Source organism: Phyllostomus discolor, chromosome 4 (genome assembly GCF_004126475.2).
Source record: "Phyllostomus discolor isolate MPI-MPIP mPhyDis1 chromosome 4, mPhyDis1.pri.v3, whole genome shotgun sequence".
Taxonomy (NCBI): domain Eukaryota; kingdom Metazoa; phylum Chordata; class Mammalia; order Chiroptera; family Phyllostomidae; genus Phyllostomus; species Phyllostomus discolor.
The window spans coordinates 98,549,396-98,566,521 of NC_040906.2; the positions used below are offsets into that span (position 1 = coordinate 98,549,396).

At 38.4% G+C, this 17,126-nt stretch overlaps 1 protein-coding gene across 1 annotated transcript in view; it reads right to left on the reverse strand.

Annotated features, from left to right (window-relative positions):
* MAP3K19 (mitogen-activated protein kinase kinase kinase 19) overlaps positions 1–17,126 on the reverse strand; it is a 78,616-nt gene that overhangs the window by 37,621 nt on the left and 23,869 nt on the right. The window contains exons 4-6 of the mRNA XM_028508668.2: positions 15,698–15,852; positions 13,784–13,899; positions 11,298–11,410 (exon numbers count right to left, since the gene is read on the reverse strand). Coding sequence (XP_028364469.1) covers positions 11,298–11,410; positions 13,784–13,899; positions 15,698–15,852 — 384 coding nt within the window. The remainder of the gene's footprint in view (positions 1–11,297; positions 11,411–13,783; positions 13,900–15,697; positions 15,853–17,126) is intronic.

Below are 17,126 nucleotides of genomic sequence, written 5' to 3' on the forward strand. Positions count from 1 at the left end.
CAGAATCTACTACAGGACTGGACCTTGGGACATACTCCTCACCACCTCAACTGCGGTGAAAGTGGCAGAAATAAAACCTTGGATTCATCACACCAGAGTACAGAAAGCACCAGAGGAACAATGGACAGCTGAACAGCAAGAAGACCTGAAAGTCGTCTTTCAAAAATAATGACTTAGGTTCTTTTCATTACGTTTTGTTCAACCCCGTGTTGTGGACAACTTATCCCTTTCAAATGAAATGAAAATATTTGGGTATACTTGGGAAAAAAATGTTCTAATCATTTCTGACTTTTGTCTTGCAGGAAGAACTTATGTTGAACAAGCTTTCACTTCATGTCTTGTAGGTGTTTGTACTCCCTTAGAAAGCCTTCAAAATTATACTGTGTTTGAGCATATCAATAAGAAAATGACTTACTCTGATATTTACAATTGGAGACCTGTGGTAACTCTAAAGGACAGGGAAATGTTTTCCTTAAAAGTCACTAATGTAGCCCCAGCTGGAGGGTGTGCAACTTTTGTCAACTATACTAAAAACTCTCTTGTGCTCTCAGCAGATGTGAAGACGAATTGCACCACCACCACTAATGTATCTTGAGCCTTTGCTCACGTTAAATTGCCCACAGGATGGTTTCTAATATGTGGAAGGGCTGTTTATTCCTATGTTCCAGCAGACAGTTCTGGGGGACCATGGTCTCTGGGAAGACTGACAGTGTTTATGCCTCGGAAGCCCCACCTGACATGGCTCATGGGACCTCTCCCTTGCACCTGATTGTATCAGTGACTTACACCATATTAGCCCTACTGAATATGTGTCTTTGATTATATTTGTAATGCCAGCCATGGTAACCTATTTGAATGAAGAAGTAGGCGAGTCTGTGTTATGGCAAAAGGTTTGAATGCCACCTTGTAAGCCATCAGTGCCATTAGTCAAGAACTAGGACAAGTTCTTGTCAGAGATGCAGTATTAGAGAATCGTGCAGCTACAGACTACCTCCTTTTAAGACATAATCTTGGATGTGAGGAATTTAAAGGACTCTGCTGTTTCAATCTGACTGACAATTCACAGCTCATAGAGCATAAAGGAAAGCACGTAATGGAGAGAGGGATTCCTTGGTATTGATTGGTCTAAACTAACCTCCTGGCTGCCTAGTATTACTGGTCTTACAGAGCCATTGTTGCTGTTGTTATTGTTGTTGTTTTCAGTAGCATAGCTTGCTGTTGCATACAATGTACTCCCTTGTGTGGATCTGCAATTAAGTGTAGTCCTAAGCCCCCTACCAGATGGTCTAATGTGCTCAACAAACAGCAAAACGAATACTTTTATATGAAACTGATCTCACAGATACAAGGTAGTATAAACTAACCGTTGGGGAATGATGGGGGCCTCAAAAGTTGGAAATTTTAGTTTAGGTAATAGCTAATAAGTTTACTAATCAAAGCATGTAAAAGCTATTGTTCCAGGAACTGAAGGTGTAACGCATCCTGACTCCAGGAGACCAGAAGCAGTTCCACTTTTGTGCTCAGGAGGACTGCAAACAATCAAGATGTATCAGAGCCATGGTATTCCAGGGTGGGTCACCCACCACCCAGGACACAGCTAAAGACCACCACCTGGAGTGAGAATGCTGCAGTGTTTTTAATCCAGTTAACTTTTTCCTGAATTCTAAGGCTTTGTTCTCCTTATAAAAAGGGCCATTTTAAAATGGAATTTAAGACGGTCTGTTAGGGTACAAAACTCACCGTCTTCTCAGATCCCTGGTCATCTGAATAAAGTGCCCATAAAAATTTAAAAAAAAATCACTACATAGCAGGGTTTCTCAGCCTCAGCACAATTGACATTTGTGGCTGAATAGTTCTTTGCTGTGGGGCCAGCCCTGTGTATTATACGATGTTTAGCAAAATTCCTTGCCTCTACCCATTAAATGCTAATAGCTCCTCTGCCCCAGTTGTGATATAGAAAATGTCCCCAACCATTGCCAAATGTCCCCTGGGCAGGAAAATCGCCCTGTCTTGAGAAATACTATACTAAAGGAATTTTTTAAAAAATACTAACCTGTTTAGAAAATATATAAATGCACAAAGGTGAAATGTTCATTTGTATTAAAAAATAAAAGTTTCCATTCTTCTTCATCCCACCCCATGCTTCAGAGCAGTACTTATTTACCCACTTGTGTATTTTAATTAATTTTAATCAATACAAATTCATCTCACTCTTTTAATGTACATCAAATTTTGTTTCTCATTCTATTCTAGGAAAACTGCGCTTTTTACAACCCTTCAACTGTCACCCCAATCCGTGCCACCCAGCCCCTCCCCTTCCAGCCCAGCCTCAGTCAGCAGTTCCTGGGCACACCATTTCCTGTGCAGTTTCTTACACAAGAATGCCCTTGTGCACAGCACATGGTGTTGTTGTGGGGTTTTCTATCTGATGAAAATAACATCACACTCTACACATAAATTCGACCATGGCATAGTGTTCTACAGTATGGGTATACCATAATGGGTTTTTCTTAGTTTATTTTAATTTTATCAAGCTTGATATTTTTAAAAAGTCAAATAATGTTAAGAGACATAACAAAAAGGTCATTAGTTTCCTTTCCCTCTAAGACAACCACTTCCAAACTTTTCTTTTGGTATTCTCTTCCACATCTCTAGAAAATATTTATTCTGTTATTTTTTAAGGAATCAGAATGAGGCATTATCTACTGACTTATTATTATTGTAGTTGACAAGTCAATATTCTTATCCTTCACCCGCACCCTCCCAATACGTTTACCATCTTAAGTCAGTAGTCAAAGTTCAAATTAAGAGTATGTGGGTATTGTACTACACAGTAGGACAATATAGTATGGTATGATTACATTTTCTTTCTTGTATAACTTTTTTCTGCATAAAACCCTGTTTTTATTTTTAATTGTTTTATTTCTAATTTCTAATCATTGTCTTATGATTCTTTTTTACAGATAAATCTTCTAACTTCCAATGGTCTTTCCATTTGGTTAAACATATCAGGCCCATTTCATTCCTGGAAATCTCCATTTCCTGTGCTTCTACCTAATTATCTGACTATCTGAAGCTCTGGGGCTTGACTTCTCCATTATACCAATGATTCCTTCCTCTTTCTTGTTTCCCTAAATCACAGATCCAATTTTTCCCTCAATTTTTATTTATTCCCTTAATTTATTAGAACACATAGTAGCTTCCATTAAGCATTTATGGGAAGTAACATTTTTGAGAGTTTATGTGTCTGAAAAGTGTATTTATTCAACTCTAATACTTGATTTATATTTGTCTGGGTATAGACCTTACATTGAAAACCATATTCTCTTCTCAGATATTCGGAAGCATATTTCTCTCTTTTCCTTTCAAGTTCAGCATACATTCAGAAAAGTGTACATATTAATAAGTATATAGATTCATGATTTTTAAAGAAACTGAACATACTCTGTAACCAGGACCCAAATCAGGTAAAAACATTCTTAGACATAACATGAAAACTAAGATCCAAAAAAAGGATAAATTAGTTTTCAGCAAAATTAAAAACTTCTGTTCCATAAAAGACCTGTTAAAAGGGTGAAAAGGCAGGAGGTGCTTCCAGTCAAGATGGCAACATAGATAATGTGGTCCTTGCATCCTCCCACAACCACACAAAATTACAACTAACCTGCAAAACAACCACCATTCAGAAACACCTGAAATCTGGCTGAAGAGAGGTCCTTTAACTAAAGATATAAAGAAGAAGCCACACCAAGACTAGTAGGAGGAGCAGAGATGTGAAACTGACTGGTCCCACACCCACGTGTGGCAGATAAAAAACCAGGAGGGGTATCTCAGATGCAGAGGTCCCAGCCCCATACCAGGACCCCAGCCCAGCGTTCCAGTGCTGGGAAGAAAAGTTTCCATAACTTCTAGCTGTAAAAACCAGCATGGATTGAGGCTGAGTGAAATAGGGAGGCTTCTGGAGTCCCAGGCATTCCTCTTAAATGGCCCGTGCATGGACTTATTCAGAGTCACTGGCTTTGAGCTCCATCTCTAAGGCAACAGCTCAAAAGGCATCAGAGACATATGGAGAGGAACTGAATTGTCTGGCTTTGGGATGAGAGTTGGAGGGGCAGCTTTCTAACAGATAGAAGTGCTGGCAAATGACATTGTTCTTTGCTGAGCCATCCTCCTACAGAGCTGGCAGGTAGGTGACATATCCAAGTCTTCATCAACCTGGCTAACACAATTTGCCCTGCCCTGCTGATTCCCTGAGACCCCACCCCATCCAATTTGCAGTCCCAACCCAGCCATTTCCAGTGGCTCTTCCATACAAATGGCCTGTCTTGGCTCATACTGTTAACTTTTCCTAAGATATCAAAAAATGTTCACAAGCCCCATATGAGCAGTATCTGGCCTCTACATGCCTTGTACCTCATGCTAAGTGGCCCCAGGCCTGGCACTAGTGGCACTGGGCTCAAGTCTTAGTTTGAAGCATGGACTCTCCTGGCACCTCCAAGCCTGTTACAAGTAGCAGCCATCTATATATCACCCAGTAGCTCATGCCAGGTGGCCCTGGACAGGACACATGCAGTGGCTGACCTTGGTCTGCACCTTCTGGGAAGCTCCAGAGCCAGTGCTTCAGACACACCAGATTACAACCCAACCACCTCCACGAACAAAACATTCAAGGGGAGGACACAGTAGGCATCAAAGTCCCACTAAAGCAAGTCTTGCTCTGTGGGGTCAGCCCCTGCACAGCAGCACCATGGTTGTAGTCACAGCTGTTCCTCACAGCCAACCGCCTGGGTGCCTGGTGGTCAATTCTTCACATGGATATACCAACAGCAATCAAGGCTCAACTACAACAGAAGGGTGCACACAACCCACACAGTAGGTGGCGGGGGCACACCTAGAGTGCTAGACTCAGGTGCCCAGGTAAACTGTGCCACTGGACCTTACAGGACACTTACTACAGAAGGTTGTTCTATTAACACAAGAAATGAAGCAATACATAATACATAGAAACAAACACAGGGAAGCAGCCAAAATTAGGAAACAAAGAAACATGTCCCAAATGACAGACTAGAAAAAAATCTCAGGAAAAAGATCTCAATGAAATGGAGGCAAGCAAACTACCAGCTACAGAGTTCAAAACAATGTTATAAGGATGCTCAATGAACTTAGTGAGAACTTCAACAAGGAGATAGGAAACATAAAATAGAGACAGAAAAATAAAGAACAAGTCAGAAACGAAGAATACAATACATGAAATGAAGAGGACATTACAGGAAATCAACAGGAGAGTAGATGAAGCAGAAGATCAAATCAGCAATCTGGAATATAGGGGAGCAGAAAACACCCAATCAGAACAGCAAAAAGAAAAAAGAATAAAAAAAATAAAGATAATATAAGAAACCTCTGGCACAACTTCAAGAATAACAACATTTGCATCATGAAGGCACTGGAAGGAGAAGAGAGATCAAAGACTTGAAAACCTGTTTGAGTCCTGGCTGGTGAGGCTCAGTGGATTAAGCACTGGTCTGTGATGGGTCGCTGGTTTGATTCCCAGTCAGGGCACATGTCTGAGTTGCTGGCCAGGTCCCCAGCACGGGGTGCACTACAGGCAACCACACATTGATGTTTCTCTCCCTCTCTTTCTCCCTTCCTCCCCCTCTCCCTAAAAATAAAAGCAAATAAAATCTTAAAAAAAACCCAAACACCTGTTTGAAAAACTTTTCATAACCTGGCAATGGAAATAGACATACAAGTCCAGAAAGTGCAGAGAGTCCTGAATAAGATGAATCCAAAGAGGCCGACACCAAGACACATCATAATTAAAATGATGAAGGTTAAAGACAAAGAGAGAATCTTAAAAGCAGCAAGAGAAAAGCAGTTAGTTACCTATAAGGGAGCTTCCATAAGACTATCAGCTATTTCTCAACGTAAACTTTTTTAAAAATTTAACCTTTATTGTATTTTTTATTACCATTTAGTCCCCTTATACCCCTTTCCCCCCAGCAATCATCACACTGTTGTCCATGTTCATGACTCCTCAAGCCAGAAGGGACTGGCATGAAACATTCAGAATGATAAAAAGTAAGGACCTACAACCAAGATTACTTTACCCAGCAAAGCTATCACTTAGAATCAAAAGACAGATAAAGAGCTTCCCTGACAAGAAAAAACTAAAGGAGTTCATCACCACCAAACCAGTAGTACAAGAAATATTAAAGGGTCTTTTTTAAGAAGAAGAAAAAGAAGGAAAGATAAAAAAAATATGAATAATAAAATGGTAATAAATGCTTTAAATGCAAATGAATTAAATGCTCCAATCAAAGGACATACGGTGCCTGTATGGATAACAAAACAAAATCCTTACATATGCTGTCTACAAGAGACTCACTGCAGATCAAAAGATACATAGAGAATGAAAGTAAAGTGATAGAAAAAGATATTTTATGAAAATATTAAGGCCAGTGTAGCAATATTATACCAGACAATACAGACTTTAAAACAAAGGCTTTATCAGAAGACAATGAAGGACCCAGCAATTCCACTTCTGGGTATTTAGTCAAAGAAACCCAAAACACTAAATCAAAAAGAGATATGCATTCCTATGTTTACTGCAGCATTATTTACAATAGGTAAGATATGAAAGCAACATGTGTCCATCAATAGATGAGTAGATAAAAAAGAGAAGTGCATATTGTATACAACAAAATATGACTCAGCCATAATAAAAAGTGAAATCCTGCCATCTGAAATAACATGGATAAACCTAGAAAGTATTGTGTTGAGTAAAATAAGTCAGACAGAGAAAGACAAATACCATATGATTTCACTTATATGTAGAATCTAAAAAAAAACAAAATAAACAAACAGGCAGATTTGAAACAGACTCATAGATACAGGGAATATGTTGATGGCTGGGAGATGGGGGGCCATAAGGGAGATGAATGGAAAAGGGGGACAGATTAAGATGTTTAAGTTGCCAGTTATAAAAACAGTCACAAGAATGTAAAGTACAGCATAGAGAATATAGTCAATAATATTGTAATAACTATGTATGGTGTCAGAAAGGTACTTGATTTATCAGGGTGATCATTTCATAAGTTATGTAAATGTCCAATCACTGGGTTGTATACCTGAAACTAATACAATATTGTACAGCAACTGTAATTGAAAAATAAAAATTATTTTTTCAAAAGGGTGAAAAAAGCCCTGGCTGGCGTAGCTCAGTGGATTGAGCACGGGCTGGGAACCAAAGTGTCCCAGGTTCGATTCCCAGCTAGGGTACATTCCTGGGTTGCAGGCCATAACCCCCAGCAACCGCACATTGATGTTTCTCTTCTCTCTCTCTCTCTCTCTCTCTCTCCCCCTTCCCTCCCTAAAAATAAATAAATTTTAAAAATCTTAAAAAAAAGGGCGAAAAAAGCAAGCCAAGTTTTTCTTATTGACTAGCAAAAAAGATTTGTGAATTATATATCCAGGATATATAAAGAATTCTGTAAACCCAACAGTAAGAAAATGAATAATTCAATTAGAAAATGAACGAAAGACTTAAACAGATGATTAATGCTGATGGTATATAAACACATGAAAAAATGTTCAGCATTGGTCATTAGGGAAATACAAAGTAAAACCACAATGAGATACCATGACACAACTGTCAGAATAGTTAAAATAAAAAAATACTGAAGTATCAAATGCTGACAAAGGTGGATCTCTCATTTCTTGCTGGTGGGAACATAAAATAGTAGAGTCACTCTAGAATATCGTTTGGCACTTCTGGCCAAGATGGAGGCATAGGCAGATAGACTTTGCCTCCTCATACAACCAAAACAAGGACAACAAATTTTAAAACAAAAAATAACCAGAACGCCAGAAAATTGAACTGTATAGAAGGCCAATAACCAAGGAGTTGAAGAAGAAACATTCATCCAGACCAGTAGGAGGGGCAGAGACAGGAAGCCTGGGCAGCGGGGATGGGTAGGTAGAGGACTCTCTGCAAGGCAGTGGCTGGGGGACTGGGGTGGGCAAGGTGGCCGCTGGAAGAGCAGGCAGTCCCACATTTGCCTGCGGATAAACTGGGAGGAACAAATGGGGAGTGAGACAGACCATGCAACCTAGGGTACCAGCACAGGGAAACAAAGCTTCAACCTCTGACTGAAAAACCTGTGGGGGTTGAGGCAGTGGAGAAACTCCCAGCCTCACAGGAGAGTTTGTTGGAGAAACCCACATGGTCCTAGAATGCACACAAAACTACCCACCCAGAAATCAGCACCAGAAGGGCCCAACTTGCTGGTGGGTAGTGGAGAAAGTGACTGAAAACTGGTGGAGAGCTGAATAAGCAGCATTGTTCCCTCTAAGACCCCTCCCCCACAAATAGTGCCATGATGCAGCAATGTGGGTTGGCCCACCCTGGTGAACACCTAAGGCTCTGCCCCCTACTACATAACAGGCCCACTGAGGTGAAAAAATATGGCCCAAATGAAAGAACAGATAAAAACTCCAAAAGTAGAACCAAGTGAGGAGTGGATAGCCAACCTATAAGATGCAGAGTTCAAAACACTGGTAATCAGGATACTCACAGAATTGGTTGAATATGGTCACAAATTAGAGGAAAAACTGAAGGCTATGAAAAGTGAAATAAAGGAAAATGTACAGGGAACTAAGAGTGATGGGAAGGAAACTGGGCCTCAGATTAATAATTTGGAGCAGAAGGAAGAAATAAACATTGAACCAGAACAGAATGAAGAAATAAGAATTCGAAAAAATGAGAAGCTTAGGAACTCTGGGAAAACTTTCAACATTCCAACATCCAAATCATATGGGTGCTAGGAGGAGAAGAGGAAGAGCAAGAAATTTAAAACTGATTTGAAAAAATAATGGAGAACTTCCCCAATCTAGCAAAGAAAATAGACTTCCAGGAAGTTCAGGAAGCTCAGAGAGCCCCAAAGAAGTTGGACCCAAAAGGAACACACCAAGGCACATCATAATTACATTAGCCAAGGTAAAAATGAAGGAGAGAATCCTAGAAGCAGCAAGAGATAAGGAGACAGTTGCCCACAAGGGAGTTCCCATAAGACTATCAGCTGGTTTCTCAAAAGCAACCTTGTAGGCCAGAAGGGGCTGGAAAGAAGTATTCCAAGTCATGAAAGGCAAGGACCTACATCCAAGATTGCTCTATCCAGCAAAGCTTTCATTTAGAATGGAAGGGCAGATAAAGTGCTTCCCAGATGAGGTCAAGTTAAAGGAATTCATCATCGCCAAGCTCTTATTATATGAAATGTTAAAGGGATTTACCTAAAAAAAGAAGAAGATAAAAAATATGAACAGGAAAATGACAGCAAACACAACTATCAACAACTGAACCTAAAAAAAAATAATAAAAACTAAGCAAACAACTAGAACAGAAACAGAATCAGAAATGGAGATCACATGGAGGGTTATCAGTGGGAAAGAGGAGCAGGGGAGAATGGGGGAAAAGGTACAGGGAATAAGCATAAATTGTAGGCACAAAATAGACAGGGGAGGTTAAGAATAGTATGGGAAATGGAGAAGCTAAATAACCTGTATGTATGACTCATGGACATGAACTAAGGTGGCGGAATGATGGTGAGACGGGTAGTACAGGGAGGAGGGCAATGAAGAGGAAAAAAAATAGAATAGTCATAGCATAATAAAAAAATGTATATATATATATATATAAATGAAAATTGTGTGGCATTTTAAAAAATAAGTTAAACATACATTTACCACATATATAACTTAGTAATTGGACTGCTGGGCACATATCCCTGGGAAATAAAAACATACATGTACACAAAAACCTGTACACTAATTTTCATAGTAGTTTTATTTGTAATAGCCCCAAACTGGAAATAAACCAAATGTCTTTCAATGGGTGAATGGCTAAATAAACTGGAATACCTATATCATAGAATACTACTTAGTAATCCAAATAAACTCTTGACATACACAACTTGGATCTATCTCAAGAACATTTTGCAGAACAGAAAAAGTCAGTCTCACAAATTTACAGGAATGATAATTCCATTTATATGACATTTTTGAAATGAAAAAAATATGTAGAGATGGAGAACAGATCAGCAGATGGCAGGAGTTAGGGAAGGGGGTTGTGTGTGGTCATAAAGAGGGTAGTAGGAGGGGATTATTTTCTGGTGACCAAACAGTTTTGTATCTTAATTGTGGTGATTCAGGGGATAAAATGTCATAGAACTCTGCACACTGACACATACAAACAGGAAAAAAAATAAAAAGAGAAAGGCATGCATGCAAAGCCTGGTGAAATCCAAGTGAGGTCTGTGGTCTCCTATTGTGTCAGTGTCAGTCTTCCAGTTTTGACAACGTACCGTAGTTACGACAACAGCACTTGTTGGGGACAATAGCTCTTGTTGGGGAACACTGGTGAAGGGTACAAAGGGTCTCTATGAGTAAGTTCTTGTGAATCTACAATTACTTTAAAATAAAAGGTCAAGAAAGCAGTTTTTAAACATTTTCTTTGTTGTTTTGGGAAGATTTTTGAAAGGCAAAAGGGGCTGAAATGTGTTTGCTCCACCATCTTCAAAAGTCATTATTGTTTATAAATATTGCAGCCTATACCTTATTGAATTTTAAAAACCAACAACTTTGTGGCCATATTTTTCTAACCAGTAAAATATTGACTAGTAGTATTTTAACTGTTTGGACTATGTTAATTTTATAAAAATTCAAGAGGTACGAATAAGAATACAGTGTAAAGTCCATCGCTATCTAGTCTCTCCCCACAGACAACCACTGTTACTAATTTGTTGTGTATTATTCCACAGTTTCCTGTGGATCACAATCTTTGTTACTAGTACTGTTACTGTACTATGAGGGACTTTTTATGGAGTCATCCATCACAGGCAGGAGGTGATGACTAGGGACACGAGAAGGCATCTCCTTAGTGGAAATTGTGATGAATTTGACATGCTCATGTTCATGATCTTCTCCTTTTCCATATTAACATCCATAAAAAAAAGCTACACTTTTTAATTTAGTGTGGATGCAACAATATTTTGTGGTATTAGATGCACACACACACACACACACAAGACATGAGACTGAGAGTTCACTAGCTAATTACTGTTCTGTGATTAACCTCAAAGAACAATGTCATATTTATTGTGCTTTAAATTTATTTATGATTATATTAAAATATAATTATAGTATATAATTGTCATAAAATATTCAAGCAACACAAATGAAGCAGTAGATGGAGTAGGTTATCCATCTTTTGTTGGTTTGTTTCTTTAAAGAGGACATCTTACCTCGCTGCTGCTGATGCTTTGCAAAAGTATATTTTGTTTCTTAGTAACTGTCATATCCGTTGGAGAGGAGTTTGTATCATGACCAATGTCAAGCAACGATTCAGCATGTCTTTCTGCCGAAAGAAATATAACATGTTTTGATAAGACTCATCTCCAGCAATTTCACAGGAAGATCCAGCTCTTGGTTTTAAAATAAGTTCCATTTTGTCAAAGATTTTCCTGAAATAGTGGTCTGGTATCCTGATGAAGCTTCAGGGGATAATTTTCACAGGAAGAGATGTGAGAATAACAAGAGTCCACAGAATGAATGGGTTTTTGTTTGTTTGTTTTTGAAATTAGGCAAAGTTGCTAAGTGAAACCCCTAACAATGGGCTGGAAATTGCATTTGTTCTGTAGTTGCCAAATGTAAAGACACTCAGCTACTGTGAGCACACCTCCTGTCTAGCGCTGAAGCTACATTAAACTGACAGTTTGAACAACCAACAGTGAACTCCCAGTTAGCTCCTGGGGGACACTGTTCTCATCATATTCATCCCCCTCCTGCTGGCTTGACACTTCTGCAATAAGCATGGGCTCTTGGATGAAAACGTCTTCCTCCTCCAATGGCTGTTCCATTTATCTTGTAACTGAAACAAAATTGAACAAGTGATCTATACTCAGATCCTCTATTTCTTCCCCATATTTTCTTCTTTACTCTTTGCTATCTATCTTCTGCCTCTATCCTGCCACTGAAACTTCTCACTTCCTTACCATATCTACTCTGTAACCTCTTTTCTAATGTGATGTTTCCATTTACTCCTCTTGCAACTCTCTCCCCATTCTCCTCCTTCCTCTCTCACTCCTCTGAGACCCTATGTGCACACCACTGTCTAACGGTGGGCGCACCTTATTGGCTCCGTCTCCTGAAATTTTCTCACCGTCATCAATCCTTCAACAATCTTGTCCACTCTCACAATCTTCTTTCTGTGGAGACCTCCCAGACTAACACATCAACCCATCCTTTCTCAGAAGCTCTGTCCTATGGAAAGCTGTTACTTCACAGTGCCAAGGTCCCATCAATCCATTGTTTTAGAACACATTACCTTCAATATCCTCACCAAAGTAGTGCTCTTCTTTGGTTTATTTATTGTCTTTCCATCTCCCCATCTCCCAGGGCTGAAACTTCAGAATCATGTTTGGTACAACCCTTCCTCAACTTTCGTCTGTGTGTCTCCTTTATCAGCTTTACATCAAGTTCTGTGAATTCTCCTTTCATAATATCTTTTAAATGCACCACATCCAGCACCTCTCAGGCCCACTACCACACCTTGTCCAAGGTCTCTTCCTGGTTCTCATCACCACACTTGGACACTTTTGCACTTTCTTAACAGAGCTCCCTCCCATGAGTCTCTTTCTTTGAATCCATCCTACAGAATAAGAACAAGTTAATTTTCCTAAAATATGGGTTTCCTCATTCTCTGGTTCAGAATTCTTCAGTGATTCTATTTTATTGAAAAAAAATTATATCCTCAGGGGGAGGGAAGGTGGCGGCGAGGCAGGAGGGAGCGGATTCCACTTTCTCCTACACACGGGAGAAAAACCTAGCCAATCTGTGGAGGAACAGAGCAAACAGCCAATAGTACCCCAGCATATATGAAGATAGGAGACCAAAACTTGTAGTGGACATTGAAAAATTATATCCTCAGCTTTATATTTAATGGGTCCTCAATGGACCCAATTTCTTTATGTATCTGATGTTTTGTGTTCCTTTTCCCTGTGTATATGTATACATGATATTATACATCTGATAAGATATGTGTGTATGATGTTGTCTATCTGATGTCCTGTGTCCCTTTTCCCTGACATGAACTTTCAGTTCTAGTCTCCTCGTTGGCCCTAGGATACCCATGCTACCTTACAACATGGAGCCTCTGCTTCTCAAGCTCAAATCTTATCATTTTTCAAGGACAAGACTGAGTCTCACATTCTCCATGAAATCTATTTTAGGTATGCATTGTTTCCTGCCCAGAAGCTTCAAAGAAAAAGCCAATTAAACAGTCAAGTCAATCAGGTTTCACAAAGTCACATTGCTCAGTGGCATTATTTTTCTTCATGCCTTTTGCTATGGCTGTCACTATGTCTTTGCTCAAACTCTCTTTCCCCACCTATATCAAACTTTGTCTCTTTTATTCTCCCTACTATATTTTATCCAGCATTCAAGAACCACGATAAGTCCCTTTTCCCTTTCAGGTTCACAGTAATTTCTTTCTCATCTGACTTATGTGATATATCCCTGACCATACTGAACACTTTCAAAAGTTTGGACAATGTCTTGGGCCTCTTCTCATTACTCAGAGAACCTTGCCATGGGCTGTCAGACACTGCTCAGTAAATAGTTATTGGCTAGATTTCTTCAAATGGATCCATGAAATACTTGTAAAAAAAGAAAGGTTTCTAGTAGGACTCTTAGAGCTGGGGAAATTTGAGAGTGTAATAGAAATACTTACCTGGTTTTGGCATAGAATTCATTAGAATGTCCAATAACTGCTGTTTCTTTAAACTCTTTATTTGTGATACATAATGTATTGCTGATTTTCCACTAAAATCACAGAGTTTAGGGTCTCTATGGGGAATAGAATCAAAATCAAAGATTATTTAGTTAAATCTGTTGAAAAAGAAGATTAATATGGAAGGAAAAGCATTGACATCAAATAAATAAAAGTAATCTTATGTAGTTTTGGGATAATGACTTCAAAATGTATGAAATAGTGATAATTTTTCAAGATGTTTAAATAAAAGGGATATATTATATATCTTATTCCTACTCCCATCATAAAAACATCCTAATATTTGCAGAAAATTTTTGTACAAAAAATTTCATAATGCTTTAGTGATGTATAAATTAAGCAAAGATAAAAACATCTTGATCAAGCATTACCTTATCATTCTAAATAGTTGGCTTCATTCTTTTTCTTTCCAATGTTTTAGCTAACTGCTTACTTTCCTGATATATCTTTTTTCTAATACTAACACCAAATTCTTCAATCATTCAAAATAGTAGAATGGCATAGAATCTCTCTTTAAAATTAAGCTTATTTCATAGGCTCTTGGCGGTTGAGTGGAGTGATCTTGTCATAAAATCCCTCTCTGCATGGTCTTTTCATTTCCCTTTGCTTTGCCCTGTGGTTGTTAAACCCAAATGGCTGATCACAGGGCTCCTTGCAATGGCACTAAGAGCCTCTCTACCTTGTACTGAGTCCTAGGATTAGACATCAGCTCAGAGAGATCCAGAGGGTAAATGATGAGAATCCTATTGACAGGTTATGGTGAGGGAAACAATAAAATTTCCTAGTCATGTTTTAGGACAAGGAGATAGTTGATCATGGTCTCTGACCTGACACCTTTGAATTTGAATATATCGTTATGGGACTGGGCAGCAATTATTGTCTTTTCTATTCTTGTCCTGTCTTGTCAATTCTATTATTGTCTTTTCTCCAGCAAAGGTCATGATTCAAAAGAAATAGCATAAAATCAAGGACCAGGAGATTGCCACTACCTTGCTATGTGGCCTTAAACAAGTCATTTAACTTATTGGGACCTTAGTTTGCTCATCTGCCATGATTGCATTTCTCCATGTGACATCTTTTGCTGTCTTGTATTCAGGACCCCACTCCAGGACTGCTGAACACCATCTCCAGGGTGGTCTCCAGTAGGCTCAATTTGTAATCATCTCCTCAGCTGTTTGTCAACACTTAATTCTGAGGTACCTTCAAATTTCCATCTTCAACCTCTTATACTATCTAATACTTCTAAAATAGCTCACATTCTAGATTATACTTTTCTTTTTGAGGCTCCTTTTTCCTTTTTTTTTTTTCAAAATAAATCCATATGAAAGAGCCTGGGCCATCTGTTCTTATCTGATGACAAGATATTTAGGTAACAAGCAGCAGTAGGAAACTGCAATTCTAACACGAGACACTGTGAGAGACCTTCTCTGATTTCTTTTTTAGGCAAGTGTTTACTTGCTCTCTCCTCAAAGAGCATGTTGGCATGCAGTAATTTTCAGAATAATTTCAAATCATTATCATAAATTGCTTTTGATAATGGACAATGCTTTAGTATCGTCCATTAAATAATTGTCCAGTAACATCTTGGGAGTAGGGAGCTATACACTAAAGACTCATCTGACATTCCCAGTAACTATCAAAAGAAAAACTATTTAAACCAATAAAACAAAGGACCAATGTAGTAAGAATAATAGAGAGCAACATCTAACATCTGTGTATCACTTGCAACCGTGAAGTCCTTTTACGAACATGCACATGCATTTAGTATGTATAATTTAAAAAATGGACGTGACTTCTGTGAATAAGAATGGCATATGTACGCTTTCCCGCTGTTGCCTGACCACTCATACTCACGCGCCATGCCTGAGGAGCTCAGACAGGACCTCTGTGGGTCTGTAGGCTGTTAGCATTTCAAGGCTCTCAAACAGGTCCACATCTCTCACAGCCAGCATTAGAGGGGTCAAGCCATGTTGGTTTGGGAAATTTACATCCACGAATTCTTCAGATGCCTTTAAAAATGTGAAGCTTTATTTCCATTATGTTTTTCTGAATGTCTATTTACACTAACCCTTGCATTTTCATTGCTTGGCTAAAATCTTATTTTAACTTCAATACATTCTTTTTCAATATGTATATTGAGGATTGAAAGAACACAGGCCTGAGAGGCAGACAGAACTGGGTTTGAATTTCAGCTTTTTAAGTTGGTTATTAATCACCCCGATAGGGTTATATCAAGGACACTCTGTTAAAAGGTGATTAAATCACCCTGATGAAATAAGGGGCACCACCAGTTAAACAATGAACAATTTTCATTTGGGACATAATTATACTAAGAAGTTATATTTATCTAAAATTCACATTCAAATGAGTGTTCTATATTTTTATTTGCAAAATCTAGCAACTCTACTGACCGTCCTTCAGAGTCCTCAGCTATAAAGTCGGAATAACAGTGTTTTCCCTGCAGGGCTATTTTGATGATTGGAGAGCAGAGCATCTGACACATGCTCATAAACATTTGTAAGATGAATGACTGACTTACAATAATGAGGCCATTCATTTAACTGTTTATATAATCAAATGGTAGACATATAAATGTTTGTTGTTTTAATGTTTTTAATTAATTAAATTTTAAATTTGGATAATTCAAAACTGAAAAGCTACTGAAAGGCCAAATTATCCAAATTGTTTATTTCACAGACCAAAGTAACTTACTTATTTTCATCTGTTTCATTTTTTGCCATGTTAATATAGTCAATATCACCATTCCCCAGTTTCTCCAGGGAAAACCACAGATAATGATATTACCTCAGAGAAGTGCTGTGGGAATTAATTAGTTAACATTTTTTTCTGTCTCTGAAAAGAAACCACTTCTTAAATCAATGTTTATTATTAGTCAGAACCAACATGAAAGTTTTGAGCTGAGAATAGTCTTACAACAACATATCATTTCCCGCATCTGTTGATTAACCTCTGGATTCAGTTATATATACTAGTTTCCTAAAACTCAGCTGCCAATCTTTAGGGGTGAAAAACATGGTCACAAAAATAGACATTGGTTTACAATGACAGCAAATGCCATTAAAATAAATGTACTGTCTTTCAAAAAAATTCTAAGCTGGAATTATGAGATATGGTAATTTTAGACTGTCATTTAATACAACAAAAAATGTAGAGTCCTTTGGATGTTGTTGTATATTTTCTTAAACTCCAGGTGACTAGAATACAGTTCTTTTTTTCTTTACCTATTTGTATCCCTACAGTGGGATACAAGGGGAATGGGAGA